Source organism: Dromaius novaehollandiae, chromosome 36 (assembly GCF_036370855.1).
Source record: "Dromaius novaehollandiae isolate bDroNov1 chromosome 36, bDroNov1.hap1, whole genome shotgun sequence".
NCBI lineage: Eukaryota > Metazoa > Chordata > Aves > Casuariiformes > Dromaiidae > Dromaius > Dromaius novaehollandiae.
The window spans coordinates 542572-563403 of record NC_088135.1 but is presented as its reverse complement, the minus strand read 5'-3'; the positions used below and the strand labels follow the sequence as shown (position 1 = coordinate 563403).

Here is a 20832-nt window from a genome sequence, read left to right as displayed (position 1 = left end):
CCCCCTTCGGCAGGGAAGGGGGGGGAGCGGGGCCTCCCGGACGCCTGGGCCCGCCGCCCGTCACGCGCCTGCCCCCCCCCCGCCCCCCCCCGCTCCAGATGTGGCCCCGGCGGCGCCAGCTGTGGCGGCAGCGCTGACCTCATCGCCGGGCGCCCGGCCCAGGCACGAGACCCCGCGCGGCCGCCAGCCCCTCCCAGTGCTCCCAGTGCCTCCCAGTGCCCTCCCAGTGCCCCCCCCAGCACCTCCCAGTACCTCCCAGTGCCTCCCAGTGCCTCCCAGTGCCCTCCCAGAGCCTCCCAGTGTCCCCCCAGTAGCCCCCAGTCCCCTCCCAGTGCCTCCCAGTGCCTCCCAGTGCCCTCCCAGAGCCTCCCAGTGTCCCCCAGTAGCCCCCAGTCCCCTCCCAGTGCCTCCCAGTGCCCCCCCCAGCCCCTCCCACTGCCTCCCAGTGTCCCCCAGTAGCTCCTAGGGTCTTCCCAGTGCCTCCCAGCACCTCCCAGTGCCTCCCAGTGCCTCCCAGTGCCCCCCCAGCACCTCCCACTGCTCCCAGTGCCTCCCAGTGCCCTCCCAGTGCCTCCCAGTAGCCCCCAGGGTCTTCCCAGTGCCTCCCAGTCCCCTCCCAGCACCTCCCAGTGCTCCCAGTGGCTCCCAGTGCCCTCCCAGTGCCCCCCCATACCCTCCCAGTGCCTCCCAGTGCCCCCCCCAGCCCCTCCCAGTGCCTCCCAGTGTCCCCCAGTAGCCCCTAGGGTCTTCCCAGTGCCTCCCAGCACCTCCCAACACCTCCCAGTGCCCCCCCAGCACCTCCCAGTGCCCCCCAGCCCCTCCCAGTGCCTCCCAGTGCCCCCCAGTGGCCCCCAGTCCCCTCCCAGTAGCTCCCCGTCCCCTCCCAGTGCCTCCCAGTCCCCTCCCAGCCCCCCCAGTGCCCTCCCACTGCCCCCCAGTAGCCCCCAGTGGCCTCCTAGTAGCCCTCAGTGGCCTCCCAGTAGTCCCCAGTCTCCTTCCACTGCCTTCCAGTGCCTCCCAGTAGCTTCCAGGCTCCTCCCAGTGCCTCCCAGCAGCCCCCAGTGGCCTCCCAGTCACCTCACTTCCCTCCCAGTAGCCCCCACTCCCTTCCCAGTGCCCCCAGGCCCCTCCCAGTAGCCTCCAGTGGCCTCCCAGTAGCTCACAGTGCCTCCCAGTTGCCTCCCAGTCTCCCCCAGTCCCCTCCCAGTGCCTCCCAGTGCCTCCCAGTCGCCTCCCAGTCACCCCCAGTCCCCTCCCAGTGCCTCCCAGTAGCCCCCAGTCGCCTCCCAGTCGCCCCCAGTCCCCTCCCAGTGCCTCCCAGTAGCCCCCAGTCGCCTCCCAGTCGCCCCCAGTCCCCTCCCAGTGCCTCCCAGTAGCCCCCAGTCGCCTCCCAGTAGCCCCCAGTCGCCTCCCAGTGCCTCCCAGTAGCCCCCAGTCGCCTCCCAGTAGTCCCCAGTCCCCTCCCAGTGCCTCCCAGTAGCCCCCAGTCGCCTCCCAGTCGCCCCAGCAGGCGGCAGCCTCCCTTCCGGGCGTTTCTTTATTAATTATTATTAATTAATTATTAATTATTAATCCGTCCGCGCCCCGGGGGGGGGGGTCTCTCCCCTCCCGCCCCCCCTCCCACCCCCCCCCGGGGGGGGGGGGGCCGCGGAGGGCCCAGGCGTCCGGGGCGGCCCCTCCCCCCCCCGTCCCGGCCAGCAGGAAGGGGGGGGGCGGGGCCCCCCCGGGCCCCTCCGACCCCCCCGAAAAAAATCCCCGAAACGGTAAAAAAAAAACCCCAAAACGCCCCAAAAATCGCCCCCCCCCGGAAACCCCACCCCACCCCTATGTACACCGGGCCCCGCCCCCTCGTTTGCATAGCCCCGCCCCCTCGCGTAGCTTGCCCCGCCCCCCTCGTTTGCATAGGCCTCGTTTGCATAGGCAGCCCCGCCTCCCCCCCCCTTGGCCACGCCCCCCCCAGCCCCGCCGGCCAATGAGGGGCCTCCGCTCCACGGACGGCCCCGCCCCTGCGGTGGGCGGGGCGCTGGGGGGGTCACGTGACCCGCAGCCCCTCCCCTCCCCTCCCCCCCGGCCCTGCAGGGGGGTGGGCGTGGCTCCCGCCCCAGCTCCGCCCCCTTCCCTCCCCCCCCTCGTGGGGGCGGGGCTGACCCCTGACCTTTCCCAGCGAGGTCAAGGTGGGGGGGCGGGGTCAGGGGTCACCTCTCCCCCCCCCCCGGGCGCGCCCAGCGCGGCTCCCGGAAGGGGGGGGGGAGGAGGCGGGGCCAGGGGGAAGCCCCGCCCCCCTCCGCCGGCCCCGCCCAGAGCACCGTCAGGAAGGGGAGGGGCGAGGCCAACACAGGCCCCGCCCCCCGGGCTCCTGCAAAGGGGGGCGGGGCCTCCGGGGGGGCGGGGCCACGGGGCCCCCAGGCAGAGCTCCGCCCCCAGCCACAAGTGGGAGGGGCCTGGGGCGGGTGAGCGTGGCTCCGGGTGGGAGGGGCCGCCTCCCCAGGGAGGGGGCGTGGCCTCCCACATGGGGGGGCGTGGCCACCGGGCTCCCAAGGGCTGTAGCCACAGGTGGGAGGGGCCACATTGTGGGTGTGGCCACGCTGTGGGTGTGGCCTCCTTGTGGGCGTGGCCATATTGTGGGCATGGCCCCTTGGGGGCGTGGCCTCCCACATGGGGGGGCGTGGCCACCGGGATCCCAAATGCCCACGGCCACAGGTGGGAGGGGCCACACTGTGGGTGTGGCCTCCCTGGGGGCACGGCCTCCTTGGGGGGGTGTGGCCTCCTTGGGGGCACGGCCAGCTTGTGGGCGTGGCCTCCTGGGGGGGCGTGGCCTCCGGGCGCCACCCGGTGGGGAGCTGCCTGGGGGAGGAGGAGGGAGGAGGGAGGGGAGGCCCAAGCGGGGGGGGGGGAGGGGCGTGTCCCCTCCCGGAAGTGGGGCGGGGCCCTTCCCGGAAGTGGGCACATCCCGCCCCGGAAGTGGGGCATGTCCCCTCCCGGAAGTGGGCGTGTCCCCTCCCGGAAGTGGGGCGCATCCCCTCCCGGAAGTGGGGCGCATCCCGTCCCGGAAGTGGGTGCATCCCGTCCCGGAAGTGGGCGCATCCCCTCCCGGACGTGGGTGCATCCCGTCCCGGAAGTGGGCGTGTCCCCTCCCGGAAGTGGGGCGCATCCCCTCCCGGAAGTGGGGCGCATCCCGTCCCGGAAGTGGGCGCATCCCCTCCCGGACGTGGGTGCCTCCCGTCCCGGAAGTGGGGCGTGTCCCCTCCCGGAAGTGGGGCGCGTCCCCTCCCGGAAGTGGGCGGGGCCCCTCCCGGAAGTGGGCACTCCCCATCCCGGAAGTGGGCGTGTCCCATCCCGGAAGTGGGCGTGTCCCCTCCCGGAAGTGGGGCGTTTCCCCTCCCGGAAGTGGGGCGTGTCCCCTCCCAGACGTGGACGCATCCCGTCCCGGAAGCGGGCGCATCCCGTCCCGGAAGTGGGGCGCATCCCCTCCCGGAAGTGGGCGGGGCCCCTCCCGGAAGTGGGCGGGGCTAGACGCGGGGCAGCAGGGAGCGCTGGCAGCGCAGCAGGCGCTTGGGGGCCCCGCGGCGGCGGCACAGCAGCCCCCCGGCCGCCAGCCCCACGGCCGCCGCCACCAGCGCCAGCGGCACGGCCACCGCCCCCGGCCCCGCCCCCACCTCGATGACGATGACCTCCGTGTCCCCCCCGCCCCCCCCCGCCACGGTGGGCGGGGCCTCCCCGTCGTCCCCGCCCCCCGCCCCGCCCCCGCCGCAGCCCAGCCAATCGCGCAGCACCGACTTGGGGTAGCCCGGCCCCACCCGCAGCTGCCGGTTGTCGAACTGCCAATAGCGGCCGCCCTTGTAGAAGTAGGTGAAGGCTGGGGGCGGGGCCACGTGGGGGGCGGGGTCACGTGGGGACATGGGGGACACGGGGGGGACACACGGATGGGGAGAGAAGAGAGATGCCAGTTAGGACCCAGCGTTGTCCCCCCACGTCCCCCCACATCTCCCCACACCCCCCATGTCCCCCCATGTCCCCCCACATCCCCCCACAGCCACCACGTCCACCAGGTCCCTGATGCCCCCCATGTGCCCCACATCTCCCCATAGCCACCATGTCCACCACATCCCCCATGTCCCCCCACATCCCCCCCATGTCCCCCCCCGTCCCCCCACAGCCCCTCACCGTCGTCGGGGCCCATGAAGGCGCCGCGGGGGGACTCGGGGACGCCGCCCCACACCTCGATGCCCTTGGGGTAGTCGGGGTCCACGGAGCGGGTGTCCTCGTTGAAGCGGTAGTACCTGCCGCGGGGGGGGGGGTTGACGTCACCCGGGGGGCCGTGACATCACCCGGGGGGCCGTGATGTCACCCGGGGGGCCGTGGCGTCACCCGGGACGTGGGGATGGGGAGGTGACCGAGGGACATGGGGAGGCTCTGGGTGCCCCACAGAAGGAACCAGGAGGTCCTGGTTGACCCATGGAGGTGATGGGGAGGGGGCAGGAGGTCCTGGTTGACCCATGGAGGCCCCAGGAGGTCCCAGTTGACCCATGGAGGCCCCAGGAGGTTCTGGTTGACCCACAGAGGCCCCAGGAGGTCCCGGTTGACCCATGGAGGCGATGGGGAGGCCCCAGGAGGTCCTGGTTGACCCACAGAGGCTCCAGGAGGTCTTGGTTGACCCATGGAGGTGATGGGGAGGGGGCAGGAGGTCCTGGTTGACCCATGGAGGCCCCAGGAGGTCCTGGTTGACCCACAGAGGTGCCAGGAGGTCTTGGTTGACCCATGGGGGTGGCAGGGAGGTGCCAGGAGGTCCTGGTTGACCCACGGAGTGATGGGGAGGGGGCAGGAGGTTCTGGTTGACCCACAGAGGCCCCAGGAGGTCTTGGTTGACCCATGGGGGTGGCAGGGAGGCCCCAGGAGGTCCTGATTGACCCACAGAGACCCCAGGAGGTCCTGGTTGACCCATGGAAGTGACGGTGAGGCCCCAGGAGGTCCTGGTTGACCCACAGAGGTGCCAGGAGGTCTTGGTTGACCCATGGAGGTGATGGGGAGGGGGCAGGAGGTCCTGGTTGACCCACGGAGGCCCCAGGAGGTCCTGGTTGACCCATGGGGGTGGCAGGGAGGTGCCAGGAGGTCCTGGTTGACCCATGGAGGTGATGGGGAGGGGGCAGGAGGTCCCGGTTGACCCACAGAGGCCCCAGGAGGTTCTGGTTGACCCATGGGGGTGGCAGGGAGGTGCCAGGAGGTCTTGGTTGACCCATGGAGGTGATGGGGAGGGGGCAGGAGGTCCCGGTTGACCCACAGAGGCCCCAGGAGGTTCTGGTTGACCCATGGAGACTCCAGGAGGTGCTGGTTGACCCATGGAGGCCCCAGGAGGTCTTGGTTGACCCACAGAGGCTCCAGGAGATCCTGGTTGACCCACGGAGGCCCCAGGAGGTCCAGGCTGCCCCACGGAGGCCCCAGGAGCTCCTTGTTGACCCATGGAGACTCCAGGAGGTCCTGGTTGACCCACGGAGGCCCCAGGAGGTCCTGGTTGACCCGTGGAGGTGCCAGGAGGTCCCAGCTTCCCCACGGAGGCCCCAGGAGGTCCTGGTTGACCCACAGAGGCCCCAGGAGGTCCCAGCTGCCCCACAGAGGCCCCAGGAGCTCCTGGTTGACCCACGGAGGCCCTGGGAGCTCCTTGTTGACCCATGGAGGCCCCAGGAGGTCCTGGTTGACCCACGGAGGCCCCGGGAGGTCCTGGTTGACCCACAGAGGCCCCAGGAGGTCTTGGTTGACCCGTGGAGGCCCCAGGAGCTCCCAGTTGACCCATGGAGGCCCCAGGAGCTCCCGGCCACCCCACGGAGGCCCCGGGAGGTCCCGGCCGCCCCACGGCGGTGCCGGGCGTGGGGGTCCCGTACTTGTTGCCGCGGAAGAAGTAGGTCTTGCCGCTGGGCAGCCAGAGCAGGGCGGCGTCGATGCGGTCGGTGGGGAGGCCCCGGCCCAGCTCGCGCAGCGGCCGCGGGTAGCCGGGCTCCAGCGCCGCCTCGTCGAACACCCAGTGCTTGTCCCCTGCGCCCCACGCGTCACCCGGGGGGGGGGACCCACGGCGGCGACCCACGGCGCCGGGTCCCCCCCAACCCCAACGCCCGGGTCCTCGGGGCCATGTCGCCCAACGGCGTCCCATGGGCCTGTCCCCGTCTCTACGTCCCCACCGCCGTCCCCACGGCCCCAGCCCCACGGCCCCAGCCCCGTGTGTCCAGCCCCACGTCCTCGTCCCCATGGCCCCATCTCCAGCCCCATGATGCCATCGCCATCCCCACGTCTCCAGCCCCACGTCCTCGTCCCCATCGCCAGCCCCATGGCCCCAGCCCCACATCTCGATCTCCACGTCCTCGTCCCCATGTCCCTATCTCCAGCCCCATGATGCCGTCTTCATCCCCACATCTCCAGCCCCACGTCTTCATCCCCACCTCCATCATCCCCATCTCCATCCCCATGGCCCCAGCCCCACATCTCCATCCCCACGACGCCATCCCCATCCCCACATCTCCAGCCCCACATCCTTGTCCCCATCTCCAGCCCCACGTCACCAGCCCCACGTCCTCATCTCCATCCCCATGACCCCAGCTCCATCCCCATGACCCCAGCCCCACGTCTCCATCCCCATGTCTCCATCCCCACATCCTCGTCCCCATCTCCAGCCCCACATCTCCAGCCCCATGTCCCCAACCCATCTCCAGCCCCACGTCTCCAGCCCCACGTTCTTGTCCCCACGTCCCCATCTCCATCCCCATGACCCCAGCTCCATCCCCATGGCCCCAGCCCCACATCTCCAGCCCCATGACGTCTCCAGCCCCACGTCCTCGTCCCCATCTCCAGCCCCACATCTCCAGCCCCACGTCCCCATCTCCATCCCCGTGACCCCAGCTCCATCCCCATGGTCCCAGCCCCACATCTCCAGCCCCACATCCTCCTCTCCATCCCCATGACGCTGTCCCCATCCCCCCGTCTCCAGCCCCATGTCCCCAACCCATCTCCAGCCCCATGTCTCCAGCCCCACATCCTCGTCCCCATCTCCAGCCCCACATCTCCAGCCCGTCCCCATCTCCATCCCCGTGACCCCAGCTCCATCCCCATGGCCCCAGCCCCACATCTCCATCCCCCCGTCTCCAGCCCCACGTCCCCATCTCCATCCCTATGACGTCTCCAGCCCCACGTCCTCGTCCCCACCTCCACCCTCCCCACATCTCCAGCCCCACATCCCCATCTCCATCCCCGTGACCCCAGCTCCATCCCCATGGCCCCAGCCCCACATCTCCAGCCCCATGACGTCTCCAGCTCCACGTTCTTGTCCCCATCTCCAGCCCCACATCTCCAGCCCCACGTCCCCATCTCCATCCCCGTGACCCCAGCTCCAACCCCATGGTCCCAGCCCCACATCTCCAGCCCCCCATCTCCAGCCCCACGTCCTCGTCCCCATCTCCAGCCCCACGTCTCCAGCCCCACATTCTTGTCCCCACGTCCTCATCTCCATCCCCATGACGCCATCCCCATCCCCATGGCCCCAGCCCCACATCTCCATCCCCATGACGTCTCCAGCCCCACATCCTTGTCCCCATCTCCAGCCCCACGTCTCCAGCCCCACGTTCTTGTCCCCACGTCCCCATCTCCATCCCCATGACCCCAGCTCCATCCCCATGGCCCCAGCCCCACATCTCCATCCCCATGACGTCTCCAGCCCCACGTCCTCGTCCCCATCTCCAGCCCCACATCTCCAGCCCCACGTCCCCATCTCTATCCCCATGACCCCAGCTCCAACCCCATGGTCCCAGCCCCACATCTCCAGCCCCATGACGTCTCCAGCCCCACGTTCTTGTCCCCACGTCCCCATCTCCATCCCCGTGACCCCAGCTCCATCCCCATGGCCCCAGCCCCACATCTCCAGCCCCCCGTCTCCAGCCCCACGTCCTTGTCCCCATCTCCAGCCCCACGTCTCCAGCCCCACATCTCCAGCCCCACGTCCCCATCTCCAGCCCCGTGACCCCAGCTCCATCCCCATGGTCCCAGCCCCATGTCTCCGTCCCCATGATGTCTCCATCCCCACGTCCTCGTCCCCATCTCCAGCCCCACATCTCCATCCCCATGATGTCTCCAGCCCCACGTCCTCATCCCCACCTCCACCCTCCCCACATCTCCAGCCCCACATCCCCATCTCCATCCCCGTGACCCCAGCTCCATCCCCATGGCCCCAGCCCCACATCTCCAGCCCCACGTCCCCATCTCCTTCCCTGTGACCCCAGCTCCATCCCCATGGCCCCAGCCCCACATCTCCAGCCCCACGTCTCCAGCCCCACGTCTCCAGCCCCACGTTCTTGTCCCCACATCCCCATCTCCATCCCCGTGACCCCAGCTCCATCCCCATGGTCCCAGCCCCACATCTCCAGCCCCACGTCTCCAGCTCCACGTTCTTGTCCCCACATCCCCATCTCCATCCCCGTGACCCCAGCTCCAACCCCATGGTCCCAGCCCCACATCTCCAGCCCCACGTCCCCATCTCCATCCCCATGACGCCATCCCCATCCCCATGGCCCCAGCCCCACATCTCCATCCCCCCGTCTCCAGCCCCACGTCCTCATCCCCATCTCCAGCCCCACATCTCCATCCCCACCTCCAGCCCCACGTCTCCCCGCATCCGCCCGCGTCCCCCCGCGTCCCCGCCGGTACCTTTGAAGAAGACGAACTTGCCGTCCTTCCTCTCGTAGGCGGTGTTGATGTTGGGGGGCAGCCCCACCCAGAACTGCCCGATGGGCAGCGGGTACCCGTCCATCACCCGCCGGTCCCGCACGCGCCAGAACCACCGCTCCTGCCACCGCCACCGGCATGTCACCGCCACCGGGGCGTCACCGCCACCGCCGCGGTCCCGGGGGACTCTCTCTCCCGCCCCACCGTGTCCCCGTCCCCGTGTCCTCGTCCCCCGGGTCGTTGTCTCCATGTCCACGTCACCGTGTCCCCATCTCCATCCCCACGTCCCCAGCTCCATCCCAGTGTCCCCCATCCCCTTGTCCCCATCCCCACGTCCCCAGCTCCATGTCACCATCCCAGTGTCCCTGTCCTCGTCCCCACGTCCCTCTCTCCATCGCCTTGTCCCCATCTCCATGTCCCCAGCTCCATCCCAGTGTCCCCATCTCCATCCCAGTGTCCCCACCTCCATCCCAGTGTCCCCATCCCAGTGTCCCCATCTCCATCCCCACGTCCCCATCTCCATCCCAGTGTCCCCATCCCAGTGTCCCCACCTCCATCCCCATGTCCCCAGCTCCATGTCACCATCCCAGTGTCCCTGTCCTCGTCCCCACGTCCCTCTCTCCATCGCCTTGTCCCCATCTCCATGTCCCCAGCTCCATCCCAGTGTCCCCACCTCCATCCCAGTGTCCCCATCCCAGTGTCCCCATCCCAGTGTCCCCACCTCCATCCCCATGTCCCCAGCTCCATCCCAGTGTCCCCATCCCCATGTCCCCATCCCCATCCCAGTGTCCCCATCCCAGTGTCCCCATCTCCATCCCTACATCCCCACCTCCATCCCAGTGTCTCCATCCCAGTGTCTCCATCCCAGTGTCCCCATCTCCATCCCAGTGTCCCCATCCCAGTGTCCCCATCCCAGTGTCCCCATCTCCATCCCAGCGTCCCCACCTCCATCCCAGTGTCCCCACCTCCATCCCAGTGTCCCCATCCCAGTGTCCCCCTCCCCATCCCAGTGTCCCCACCTCCATCCCAGTGTCCCCATCCCAGTGTCCCCCTCCCCATCCCCTCGTCCCCACCTCCATCCCAGTGTCCCCATCCCAGTGTCCCCATCCCCACGTCCCCACCTCCATCCCAGTGTCCCCATCCCAGTGTCCCCACCTCCATCCCAGTGTCCCCATCCCAGTCCCCATCCCCACGTCCCCATCTCCATCCCAGTGTCCCCATCCCCATCCCAGTGTCCCCATCCCCACGTCCCCATCTCCATCCCAGTGTCCCCATCCCAGTGTCCCCATCCCAGTGTCCCCATCTCCATCCCCACGTCCCCAGCTCCATCCCAGTGTCCCCATCCCAGTGTCCCCATCCCCATCCCCACATCCCCAGCTCCATCCCAGTGTCCCCATCCCCATGTCCCCATCCCAGTGTCCCCATCCCAGTGTCCCCATCCCCATCCCCACATCCCCATCTCCATCCCAGTGTCCCCACCTCCATCCCAGTGTCCCCATCCCAGTGTCCCCACCTCCATCCCAGTGTCCCCATCCCAGTGTCCCCATCCCAGTGTCCCCATCCCCATCCCAGTATCCCCACCCCCACGTCCCCACCTCCATCCCAGTGTCCCCATCTCCATCCCCACGTCCCCATCTCCATCCCCACGTCCCCACCTCCATCCCAGTGTCCCCATCCCCATCCCAGTATCCCCACCCCCACGTCCCCACCTCCATCCCAGTGTCCCCATTCCCATCCCAGTGTCCCCATCCCAGTGTCCCCCACCTCCATCCCAGTGTCCCCATCCCAGTGTCCCCCTCCCCATCCCAGTATCCCCATCCCAGTGTCCCCACCTCCATCCCAGTATCCCCAGCTCCCGGTCCCCGTCCCCCCCCCGGCCCCCGTCCCCACCTTGAAGATGAACATCTCTCCGCGCAGCATGGCGACGGTGTCGAAGTTGCCGTCGCAGATCCGGGGGCCGTAGGGGGGGCCGGGGGGCCGGTCGGGGCCGTGGGGCCGGGCCGTGGTGCGGGGGGGGCCCGGGGGGGCCCGGCTGGGCCCCGGCCACGTCCCGCTGCCTGCGGGGACACGGCGGGCGCCGGCGTTGGGGGGCGGACGGGGATACTGGGACGGGGGCACGGATACTGGGACGGGGACACGGATACTGGGACGGGGACACGGATACTGGGATGGGGACGGGGATACTGGGACGGGGACACGGATACTGGGATGGGGAGAAGGATACTGGGATGGGGACGGGGATACTGGGATGGGGAGAAGGATACTGGGATGGGGACACGGATGCTGGGACGGGGGCTGGTTATGGGGAGGAGGATGGGGATGGGGAGAAGGATACTGGGATGGGGACGGGGATACTGGGATGGGGACACGGATACTGGGATGGGGACACGGATACTGGGATGGGGAGAAGGATACTGGGATGGGGACGGGGATACTGGGACGGGGACGGGGATACTGGGACGGGGACACGGATGCTGGGACGGGGGCTGGTTATGGGGAGGAGGATGGGGATGGGGACGGGGATACTGGGATGGGGACATGGATACTGGGATGGGGAGAAGGGTACTGGGATGGGGACGGGGATACTGGGATGGGGACGGGGATACTGGGATGGGGACACGGATACTGGGATGGGGACAGGGATACTGGGATGGGGACAAGGATACTGGGATGGGGATGGGGGCTGGTTATGGAGAGGAGGAGGGGGCTGGGGAGAAGGTCACAGGGATAAGGAGGAGGATACTGGGACGGGGACACGGATACTGGGACGGGGACACTGATACTGGGACAGGAACTGGTTACGGGGAGGAGGACGGGGATGGGGAGAAGGTCAGAGGGATGGGGATGGGGATACTGGGACAAGGACAGGGATACTGGGATGGGGAGAGGGATACTGGGATGGGGACGGGGATACTGGTGTGGAGACAAGGATACTGGGATGGGGACAAGGATACTGGGACGGGGACTGGTTACGGGGAGGAGGACGGGGCTGGGGAGAAGGTCAGAGGAATGGGGAGAAGGTCACAGGGATGGGGACGAGGATACTGGGATGGGGATGGGGATACTGGGATGGGGAGAAGGGTACTGGGATAGGGACAAGGATACTGGGATGGGGACATGGATACTGGGATGGGGACAGGGATACTGGGACGGGGACAGGGATACTGGGATGGGGACATGGATACTGGGACGGGAACTGGTTATGGGGAGGAGGACAGGGATGGGGAGAAGGTCACTGGCATGGGGAGAAGGTCGGAGGGATGGGGACAGGGATACTGGGGGACAGGGATATTGGGACAGGGACAGGGATACTGGGACGGGGACAGAGATACTGGGACGGGAACTGGTTACGGGGAGGAGGACAGGGCTGGGGAGAAGGTCAGAGGGATGAGGACGAGTATACTGGGACGGGGATGGTGATACTGGGACAGGGACACGGATACTGGGACGGGGACAGGGATACTGGGACGGGGACAGGGATACTGGGACGGGGGCTGGTTATGGGGAGGGGGCGGGGGGCGGACCGTAGAGCTGCTGGATGCCGCGTCGGTCGTCGTCGGGGAGGACGAAGGCCTCGGTGTCCATCCACTGGTAGAAGGGGGCCATGATGGCCGACGGGTCGCTGGAGTGCTCCAGCCCCAGCGCGTGGCCCAGCTCGTGCACCGCCACCAGGAAGAGGTCGTTGCCTGGGGGGGGAGGGGGACACTTGGGGGTCACCGGGGCCCGGGGGGGGCGGTGACACGGGGGGCGGGGCCTCTGGACCCGATCGGGACGAGGACGGCTGGGATTGGGCCGAGGACGGTCCCATGACCCCCATTGGGACAAGGACGGCTGGGATTGGGCCGAGGACGGTCCCATGACCCCCATTGGGCCGAGGACGGCCAGGATTGGGCCGAGGACGGTCCCATGACCCCCATTGGGCCGAGGATGGCCGGGATTGGGCCGAGGACGGTCCCATGACCCCCATTGGGCCAAGGATGGCCCGGGATTGGGCCCAGGACGGTCCCATGACCCCCATTGGGCCGAGGATGGCCGGGATTGGGCCGAGGACGGTCCCATGACCCCCATTGGGCCGAGGACGGCCAGGATTGGGCCGAGGATGGTCCCATGACCCCCATTGGGCCGAGGATGGCCGGGATTGGGCCGAGGACGGTCCCATGACCCCCATTGGGCCGAGGACGGCCAGGATTGGGCCGAGGATGGTCCCATGACCCCCATTGGGCCGAGGATGGCCGGGATTGGGCCGAGGACGGTCCCATGACCCCGACTGGGCCAAGGATGGCCGGGATTGGGCCAAGGACGGTCCCATGACCCCGACTGGGCCAAGGATGGCCGGGATTGGGCCAAGGACGCCTCTAAGTCCTTGATTGGACCAAGAACAGCCCCCAATTGGGCCGAGGATGCCTCTACGTCCCTGATTGGGCCGAGGGTGCCTCTACACCCCCATTGGGCCAAGAATGGTCCCCAGTTGGGTCAAGGACGCCTCTACGTCCCCGATTGGGCTGAGGACGCCTCTACATTCCCAATTGGGCCAAGAACGGCCCACGATTGGGCCGAGGACACCTCTACGCCCCGATTGGGCCGAGGATAGCTCTACGTCCCCAGTTGGGCCAAGAATGGTCCCCAATTGGGCCAAGGACACCTCTACGTCCCCAGTTGGGCCAAGGATAGCTCTACGTCCCCAGTTGGGCCAAGAATGGTCCCCAATTGGGCCAAGGACACCTCTACGTCCCCAGTTGGGCCAAGAACAGTCCCCGATTGGGCTGAGGACTCCTCTACATCCCCGATTGGCCAAGAATGGTCCCCAATTGGGCCAAGGACACCTCTACATCCCCAATTGGGCCGAGGACTCCTCTACGTCTCCGATTGGTCGAGAACAGCCCATGATTGGGTCAAGGATGCCTCTACGTCCCTGACTGGGCCAAGAACGGTCCCCGATTGGGCCGAGGACACCTCTACATCCCCGATTGGGCTGAGGACGCCTCTACATCCCCGATTGGGCTGAGGACGCCTCTACATCCCCGATTGGGACAAGAACGGTCCCTGATTGGGCCGAGGTCGCCTCTATGTCCCTGATTGGGCCAAGGATGCCTCTACGTCCCCGATTGGACCAAGAACGGTCCCCGATTGGGCCGAGGACGCCTCTATATCCCCCATTGGGCCAAGAACAGTCCCCGATTGGGCCGTGGACACCTCTACATCCCCGATTGGCCAAGAATGGTCCACAATTGGGCCGAGGACACCTCTACATCCCCAATTGGGCCAAGGACACCTCTACATCCCCGATTGGGCCGAGGACGCCTCTACGTCCCCGATTGGCCAAGAATGGTCCCCAATTGGGCCGAAGACGCCTCTACGTCCCCGATTGGGCTGAGGACTCCTCTACGTCCCCGATTGGTTGAGAACAGCCCATGACTGGGTCAGGGATGCCTCTATGTCCCCAATTGGGCCAAGAACGGTCCCCGATTGGGCCGAGGACGCCTCTATGTCCCTGATTGGGCCGAGGACGCCTCTATATCCCCCATTGGGCCAAGAACAGTCCCCGATTGGGCCGTGGACACCTCTACGCCCCCGATTGGGCCAAGAATGGTCCCCGATTGGGCCGAGGACACCTCTACATCCCCGATTGGGCCGAGGACACCTCTACATCCCCAATTGGCCAAGAATGGTCCCCAACTGGGCCGATGACGCCTCTACGTCCCCGATTGGGCCGAGGACGCCTCTCCGTCCCCGAATGGGCCAAGAATGGTCCCCGATTGGGCCGAGGACGCCTCTACATCCCCGATTGGGCCGAGGACGCCTCTACATCCCCGATTGGCCAAGAATGGTCCCCAATTGGGCCAAGGACACCTCTACGTCCCCAATTGGGCCGAGGACTCCTCTACCTCCCCGATTGGTTGAGAACAGCCCATGATTGGGTCAAGGATGCCTCTACGTCCCTGACTGGGCCAAGAACGGTCCCCGATTGGGCCGAGGACACCTCTACATCCCCGATTGGGCCGAGGACACCTCTACATCCCCGATTGGGCCAAGGACGCCTCTACATCCCCGATTGGTCAAGAATGGTCCCCAACTGGGCCGAAGACGCCTCTACATCCCCAATTGGGCCAAGGATGCCTCTACGTCCCCGATTGGGCCGAGGACTCCTCTACCTCCCCGATTGGGCCGAGGACGCCTCTACGTCCCCGATTGGGCCGAGGACGCCTCTCCGTCCCCGATTGGGCCGCGGCCGGCCCCTGGGCGCCCCGGCTCACCGCTGAGGTCATCGTTGCGGGCGGTCCAGGGCTCGGCGCCGTCGAAGTGGGTGTCGCCGCCGATGTGGGGCCCGGGGAAGTAGGCGTGGGCCAGGAAGCCGCCCTCGCCGTCGAAGGGGGTGCTGTCGCCGTGGAAGCCCTCGGCGAAGAAGATCATGATGTCCGCCTGGGGGGCCCGGCCCTGCCGCACCTCCCCGTAGGGCACCTCCCGGAAGCGCAGCGGGGCGGCCGCCGCCCACACGGCGAAGGCCCTCCGGATGGCCCCGAACGTCCCGGCCTCCCCCACCTTGGGGGTGTAGTTCTGGATGCTGCCGGTGGTGGAGACCCCCCTGCCGTGAGCGCCGGGCCCCACGGCCCGGGCCCCGCTCCCAGCCCCACGGCCCAGCCCCACGGCCGCGGCCTCACCAGAAGGTGATCTCCTGGTGCTCCCACTTCATGCCCTGGATCGCGTAGCGCCGGCGACGCACGTTGGCCTTGATCTCCGCCCCGAACTTGTCCGGCACGCCGCAGCGGGGACGGCGCATGGCCCTAGAGGGTGGGGGGGGGGCAGTTGGGGGGCGGGGGGGGCCTCCGGCCCCACGGCTATCGGTGGTGCGTGGAGGACCTCCAGACCCACACGTATGGGTGGTCCGCGGAGGATCTCCAAGCCTACTTGCATGGGGGTGGCTGGAGGACCTCCAGCCCCACATCCATGGAGGACCTCCAGCCCCACATCCATTGGTGGTTCCCAAAGGACTTCCAGCCCCACATCCATGGGTCGTCCCCAGAGGAGCTCCAGCCCCACATCCATTGCTGGTTCCCAGAGCACTTCCAGCCCCACATCCATGGGTCGTCCCCAGAGGACCTCCAGCCCCACATCCATTGGTGGTTCCCAAAGGACTTCCAGCCCCACATCCATGGGTCGTCCCCAGAGGAGCTCCAGCCCCACATCCATTGCTGGTTCCCAGAGCACTTCCAGCCCCACATCCATGGAGGACCTCCAGCCCCACATCCATTGGTGGTTCCCAAAGGACTTCCAGCCCCACATCCATGGGTCGTCCCCAGAGGAGCTCCAGCCCCACATCCATTGGTGGTTCCCAGAGGACCTCCAGCCCCACATCCATGGAGGCCCTCCAGCCCCACATCCATGGGTTGTTCCCAGAGGACCTCCAGCCCCACATCCATGGGAGATGTCATGAGGCCCTCCAGCCCCACATCCATGGAGGCCCTCCAGCCCCACATCCATGGGTCGTCCATGGAGGCCCTCCAGCCCCACATCCACGGAGCACCTCCAGCCCCACATCCATGGGTCATCCCCAGAGGACCTCCAGCCCCACATCCATTGCTGGTTCCCAGAGGCCCTCCAGCCCCACATCCATTGGTGATTCTTGGAGCACCTCCAGCCCCACATCCATGGGTTGTCCCCAGAGGCCCTCCAGCCCCACATCCATGGGTTATATCATGAGGCCCTCCAGCCCCACATCCATGGAGGACCTCCAGCCCCACATCCATTGGTGGTTCCCAGAGGACCTCCAGCCCCACATCCATGGGTTATTCCTGGAGCACCTCCAGCCCCACATCCATGGGAGATGTCATGAGGCCCTCCAGCCCCACATCCATGGGTCATCCATGGAGGCCCTCCAGCCCCACATCCATGGGTCATCCCCAGAGCACCTCCAGCCCCACATCCATGGAGGCCCTCCAGCCCCACATCCATGGGTCATCCCCAGAGCACCTCCAGCCCCACATCCATGGGTTATATCATGAGGCCCTCCAGCCCCACATCCATTGGTGGTTCCCAAAGCACCTCCAGCCCCACATCCATGGGAGATGTCATGAGGCCCTGCAGCCCCACATCCATGGAGGACCTCCAGCCCCACATCCATGGGTTATTCCTGGAGCACCTCCAGCCCCACATCCATGGCTTGTTCCTGGAGCACCTCCAGCCCCACATCCATGGAGGACCTCCAGCCCCACATCCATGGGTTATTCCTGGAGCACCTCCAGCCCCACATCCACGGAGCACCTCCAGCCCCACATCCATGGGTCGTCCCCAGAGCACCTCCAGCCCCACATCCACGGGCGATGTCCGGAGGCCCCCCCAGCCCCACGGCCGCCCCCCAGCCCCACGGCGGGCCTCACTTGAGGGTGTCGGGGTCGGCGGCGCCGGTGACGGGGAGCCCGTAGAAGCGCTGCATGGCGGCCAGGGCGGCCGAGAGCGACTGGGGCGAGCGCTGCGTGTGGGTCCGCAGGTCGCCGGGGGGCAGGTAGCCATATTGCTGCAGCCAGGCCTGCGCCGTGGGGCAGGAAAGCAAAGGGGGGGGGGGCTGGTGTCGGCCCCACGTCCGCCTTCCCGGATTGCAACCGGCAATTACCGCCCCCGCGCGCGTCCCGTGACCGCGTTTTCCCCCCCTTCTTCGGCCTCCTCCTCCTCCTCCTCCTCCCGTGACTCGCTCCCTCCCTCCCAATCTGGCCCCCCCCCCCCCCCGCCCTTGCCCCATGGCGGGTCTTGGCCCGGACGCCTGGGCCCCCCCCGGTCTCGGGGGGGGGAGGGAGGGAGGCGGCTTGGCAGAGGGAGGGATGGAAAGTTGGACGGAGGGAGGGAGGGGGGTGGAGAGGGAGGGAGGGAGGGACGGCAAGATGGAGGGATGGACGGAGGGATGGACGGAGGGATGGAGAGACGGAGGGATGGACGGAGGGATGGATGGATGGAGGGATGGATGGAGAGATGGACACAGGGATGGTTGGAGGAATAGATGGAGGGATGGAGAGACGGACGGAGGGATGGACGGAGGAGTAGACGGATGGAGAGATGGGCAGAGAGAGACGGATGGAGGAATAGATGGACGGACGGATGGAGGGACAGACGGGTGGATGGAGAGATGGACAAAGGGATGGATGGAGGAATAGAGGGACAGACGGATGGAGGGATGGAAGATTAGACGGAGAGATGGACAGATAGACGCAGGGATGGAGGGAAGGAGAGAGGGACAGACAGAGGGAGGGACGGCGGGATGGACGGAGCGCGGGACAGACAGACGGGACGGAGGAATCCCCCCCCCACCCCCCTTCCCTCCTCCTCCGGCATCCGGAAGAGCGAAAGACGGGAAAAACGGAGGAGTGCGGCCGGAGCGGGGGGGGGGGGGGGGGGGAAGGGGGGGGGGCCGGGCCTGGAAAAAGCCCGGGCGGAGGAAGAGGAAGGAGGGAAGGGGGAAACGTGGCCGGCGGAGGAGTGCGGGGAGGGGGGAGGCGGGAACAAAGGAAGGGGCGAGCCCGGACGCCTGGGCCCCTCGGAGGGGTCGCCCGGCCCGGACGCCTGGGCCCCCCGATCGGGGACGACGGCGGGGATGAGGGATCCCCGGACGCCTGGGCCCCTTGGAGACCTCAGAGTCCCCCCAAACCCCGGACGCCTGGGCCCCCTGGTTGGGGGTGATTGGGGGGGGGGGGGGGATGAGGGATCACCGGATGCCTGGGCCCCTTGGAGACCTCAGAGTCCCCCCAAACCCCGGACGCCTGGGTCCGCTCAGGGATCGGGGATGCCCGGACGCCTGGGCCCCACCTCAGAGTCCCCCCCGGACTCCAGGGTCCGCTCGGGGATCAGGTCTCCCGGACGCCTGGGCCCCCTCGACAGCCCGGAGCCCCCCGGACGCCTGGGCCCCCCACTCGAGGGCTCAGAGTCCACCCGGACGCCTGGGTCCGCTTGGAGATCGGGTCTCCCGGACGCCTGGGTCCCTCCGATGGCTCAGAGCCCCCCCCGGACGCCTGGGTCCCCTCCGAGGGCTCAGAGTCCACCCGGACTCCTGGGTCCGCTCGGGGATCGGGTCTCCCGGACGCCTGGGCCCCCCTGAAGGGTGATGTGCCCGGACGCCTGGGTCCCCCCAGGAGGCAGCGGGACCGTCCTGGACACCTGGGTCCCCCCCCCCCGGCGGAGTTGGGGGTGAAGCCCCCGGACGCCTGGGCCCCTCGGGAAGGGGGTGAACCCCCCGGACTCCTGGGCCCCTCGGGAAAGGGGGTGAAGCCCCCGGACTCCTGGGCCCCTCGGGGGCGGGGGGGGTCTCACCTCGGGGCTGAAGCGGGGCTGGGGGGCGGCGGGCGGCGGCAGGGCCCCGAGCAGCAGCGGCAGCAGCAGCGGCACCGGGGGGGTCATGGTGGCGGGGCCGCGGCCGCTGCTCTGGACGGCGCCGGGCGGCGCCGGGCGAAGGCACCGGGGGGGCGGCGCCGTCGGGGGGGGGGGGGGGCGTCGGGGGGGGGGCGCCCCTGCCGGCCGCGGGCGGCGCTGCACCCTTGGGGGGGGGGGGGGGCTTGGCCCGGACGCCTGGGCCCCCTCGGCGATGGGACGTCCCGGACGCCTGGGTCCCTCTAACAAGGGGTGTCCCGGACGCCTGGGCCCTTCTGACGATGGGGCGTCCCGGACGCCTGGGCCCCCTCGGCGATGGGGTGTCCCGGACGCCTGGGTCCCTCTGATGGGGGCTTGGCCCGGACACCTGGGCCCCCTTGACGAGGGGTTGTCCCGGACGCCTGGGTCCCTCTAACAAGGGGCGTCCCGGACGCCTGGGCCCTTCTGACGATGGGGCGTCCCGGACGCCTGGGCCCCTCTGATGGGGGCTTGGCCCGGACGCCTGGGCCCCCTCGGCGATGGGACGTCCCGGACGCCTGGGTCCCTCTAACAAGGGGCGTCCCGGACGCCTGGGCCCTTCTGACGATGGGGCGTCCCGGACGCCTGGGCCCCCTCGGCGATGGGGTGTCCCGGACGCCTGGGTCCCTCCAACGAGGGGACATCCCGGACGCCTGGGCCCCCACAGAGGGGGACATCCCGGACGCCTGGGCCCCCTCGCTAATGGGGTGTCCCGGACGCCTGGGCCCCTCTGATAGGGGATTGGCCCGGACGCCTGGGCCCCCCTGACCCCCATGGGATTGGGGCGTCCCGGACGCCTGGGCCCCCTCGACGATGGGGCGTCCCGGACGCCTGGGCCCCACCATCCCACACTGAGGGGTTGGGGGCCCCCCCGGATGCCTGGGCCCCCACGGAGGGGTTGCCCCCCCCCCCCCAAACAAGGTGTGGGGGGGGCCCCCGGACACCTGGGCCCCCTCCTCTATGGGGTTGGGGCCATCCCGGACGCCTGGGTCCCCCGACAAGGGGGGGTGTCCAGGACGCCTGGGCCCCGGGTGGGGGGTCCCCGGACGCCTGGGCCCCCGGGGGGTGGGGGAGGGGCGGCCAGACGGGCGGGGGAGGGGCGGCCCCGGCAGGATGTGGCTCCGTCGGGCCCCGCTCAGCACTTTTCCCCTCCCGCTGACTCAGCGCCCGGCTCCGGCCGCAGGAGAGCCCAGGCGTCCGGGGCACCCGACGTCACCCCCCCCCTCCCCGGCGGCGCCCACCCACGGCCCGCGCTGCCCTCAGGGGACCCAGGCGTCCGGGAGGGGCCCAGGCGTCCGGGAAGGGGCCCAGGCGTCCGGGAGGGGCCCAGGCGTCCGGGGGGGGCCCAGGTGTCCGGGAGCCTCTGCCCCATGGGGCAGTGGGGGGGGCTGAATGGCTCAGAGGGCGGGGCTAAGGGCCTGGGGGCGTGGCTAGCGGGAAGGGGGCGTGTCCAGGGGCGTGGCTACGGAGACCCCCCCCGGGAGGTCACGAGGAAGGGGGAGGGGGGGCCATTTTGGGCCGAAACCCGGCCGCGTCGGCAGTCAGAAAAACCCCAAACAAACAACAAATTCCCCTTAAAGGGGCCGCCGGGGCTTTGCCTTTAAGGCCTTTTCTGTCGGCTGTAAATAAAGCGGGGGGGGGGGGGGGCGGCAGTGCGCTGCTCCTTTAAGGCGCGCGAGCGCGCGGCGGGGGCGGGCGGTTGGCCCCGCCCCCTGGCGGTGACGTGGCGCCAGGGGGCGGGGCCTGCACGCGGGGGGCGGGGCC

The 20832-nt window shown here is 69.0% G+C and overlaps 1 protein-coding gene across 1 annotated transcript; it reads right to left on the bottom strand.

Annotated features, from left to right (window-relative positions):
• Nucleotides 1-1523: 1523 nt before the first annotated feature.
• Nucleotides 1524-19150, bottom strand: MMP14 (matrix metallopeptidase 14). The gene is made up of 10 exons (XM_064503303.1): nucleotides 18994-19150; nucleotides 17076-17224; nucleotides 15360-15482; nucleotides 14955-15262; nucleotides 12225-12386; nucleotides 10591-10757; nucleotides 8683-8821; nucleotides 5877-6027; nucleotides 4165-4280; nucleotides 1524-3856 (listed from the first exon to the last, which is right to left on the bottom strand). Exons 1-10 carry the CDS (start codon nucleotides 19078-19080, stop codon nucleotides 3510-3512), a joined length of 1749 nt encoding a protein of 582 aa, XP_064359373.1. The 5' UTR covers nucleotides 19081-19150; the 3' UTR covers nucleotides 1524-3509.
• Nucleotides 19151-20832: the final 1682 nt, after the last annotated feature.

Excerpts from the sequence above, each read along its gene's own strand:
- MMP14 (XM_064503303.1), bottom strand. The coding sequence starts at position 19,080 with ATGACCCCCCCGGTGCCGCTGCTGCTGCCGCTGCTGCTCGGGGCCCTG. Across the intron at positions 8,822-10,590 it reads GAGAGATGTTCATCTTCAAG|GAGCGGTGGTTCTGGCGCGT; the intron begins GTGGGGACGGGG and ends TGGCGGTGGCAG. Across the intron at positions 4,281-5,876 it reads TACTTCTTCCGCGGCAACAA|GTACTACCGCTTCAACGAGG; the intron begins GTACGGGACCCC and ends CCCCCGCGGCAG.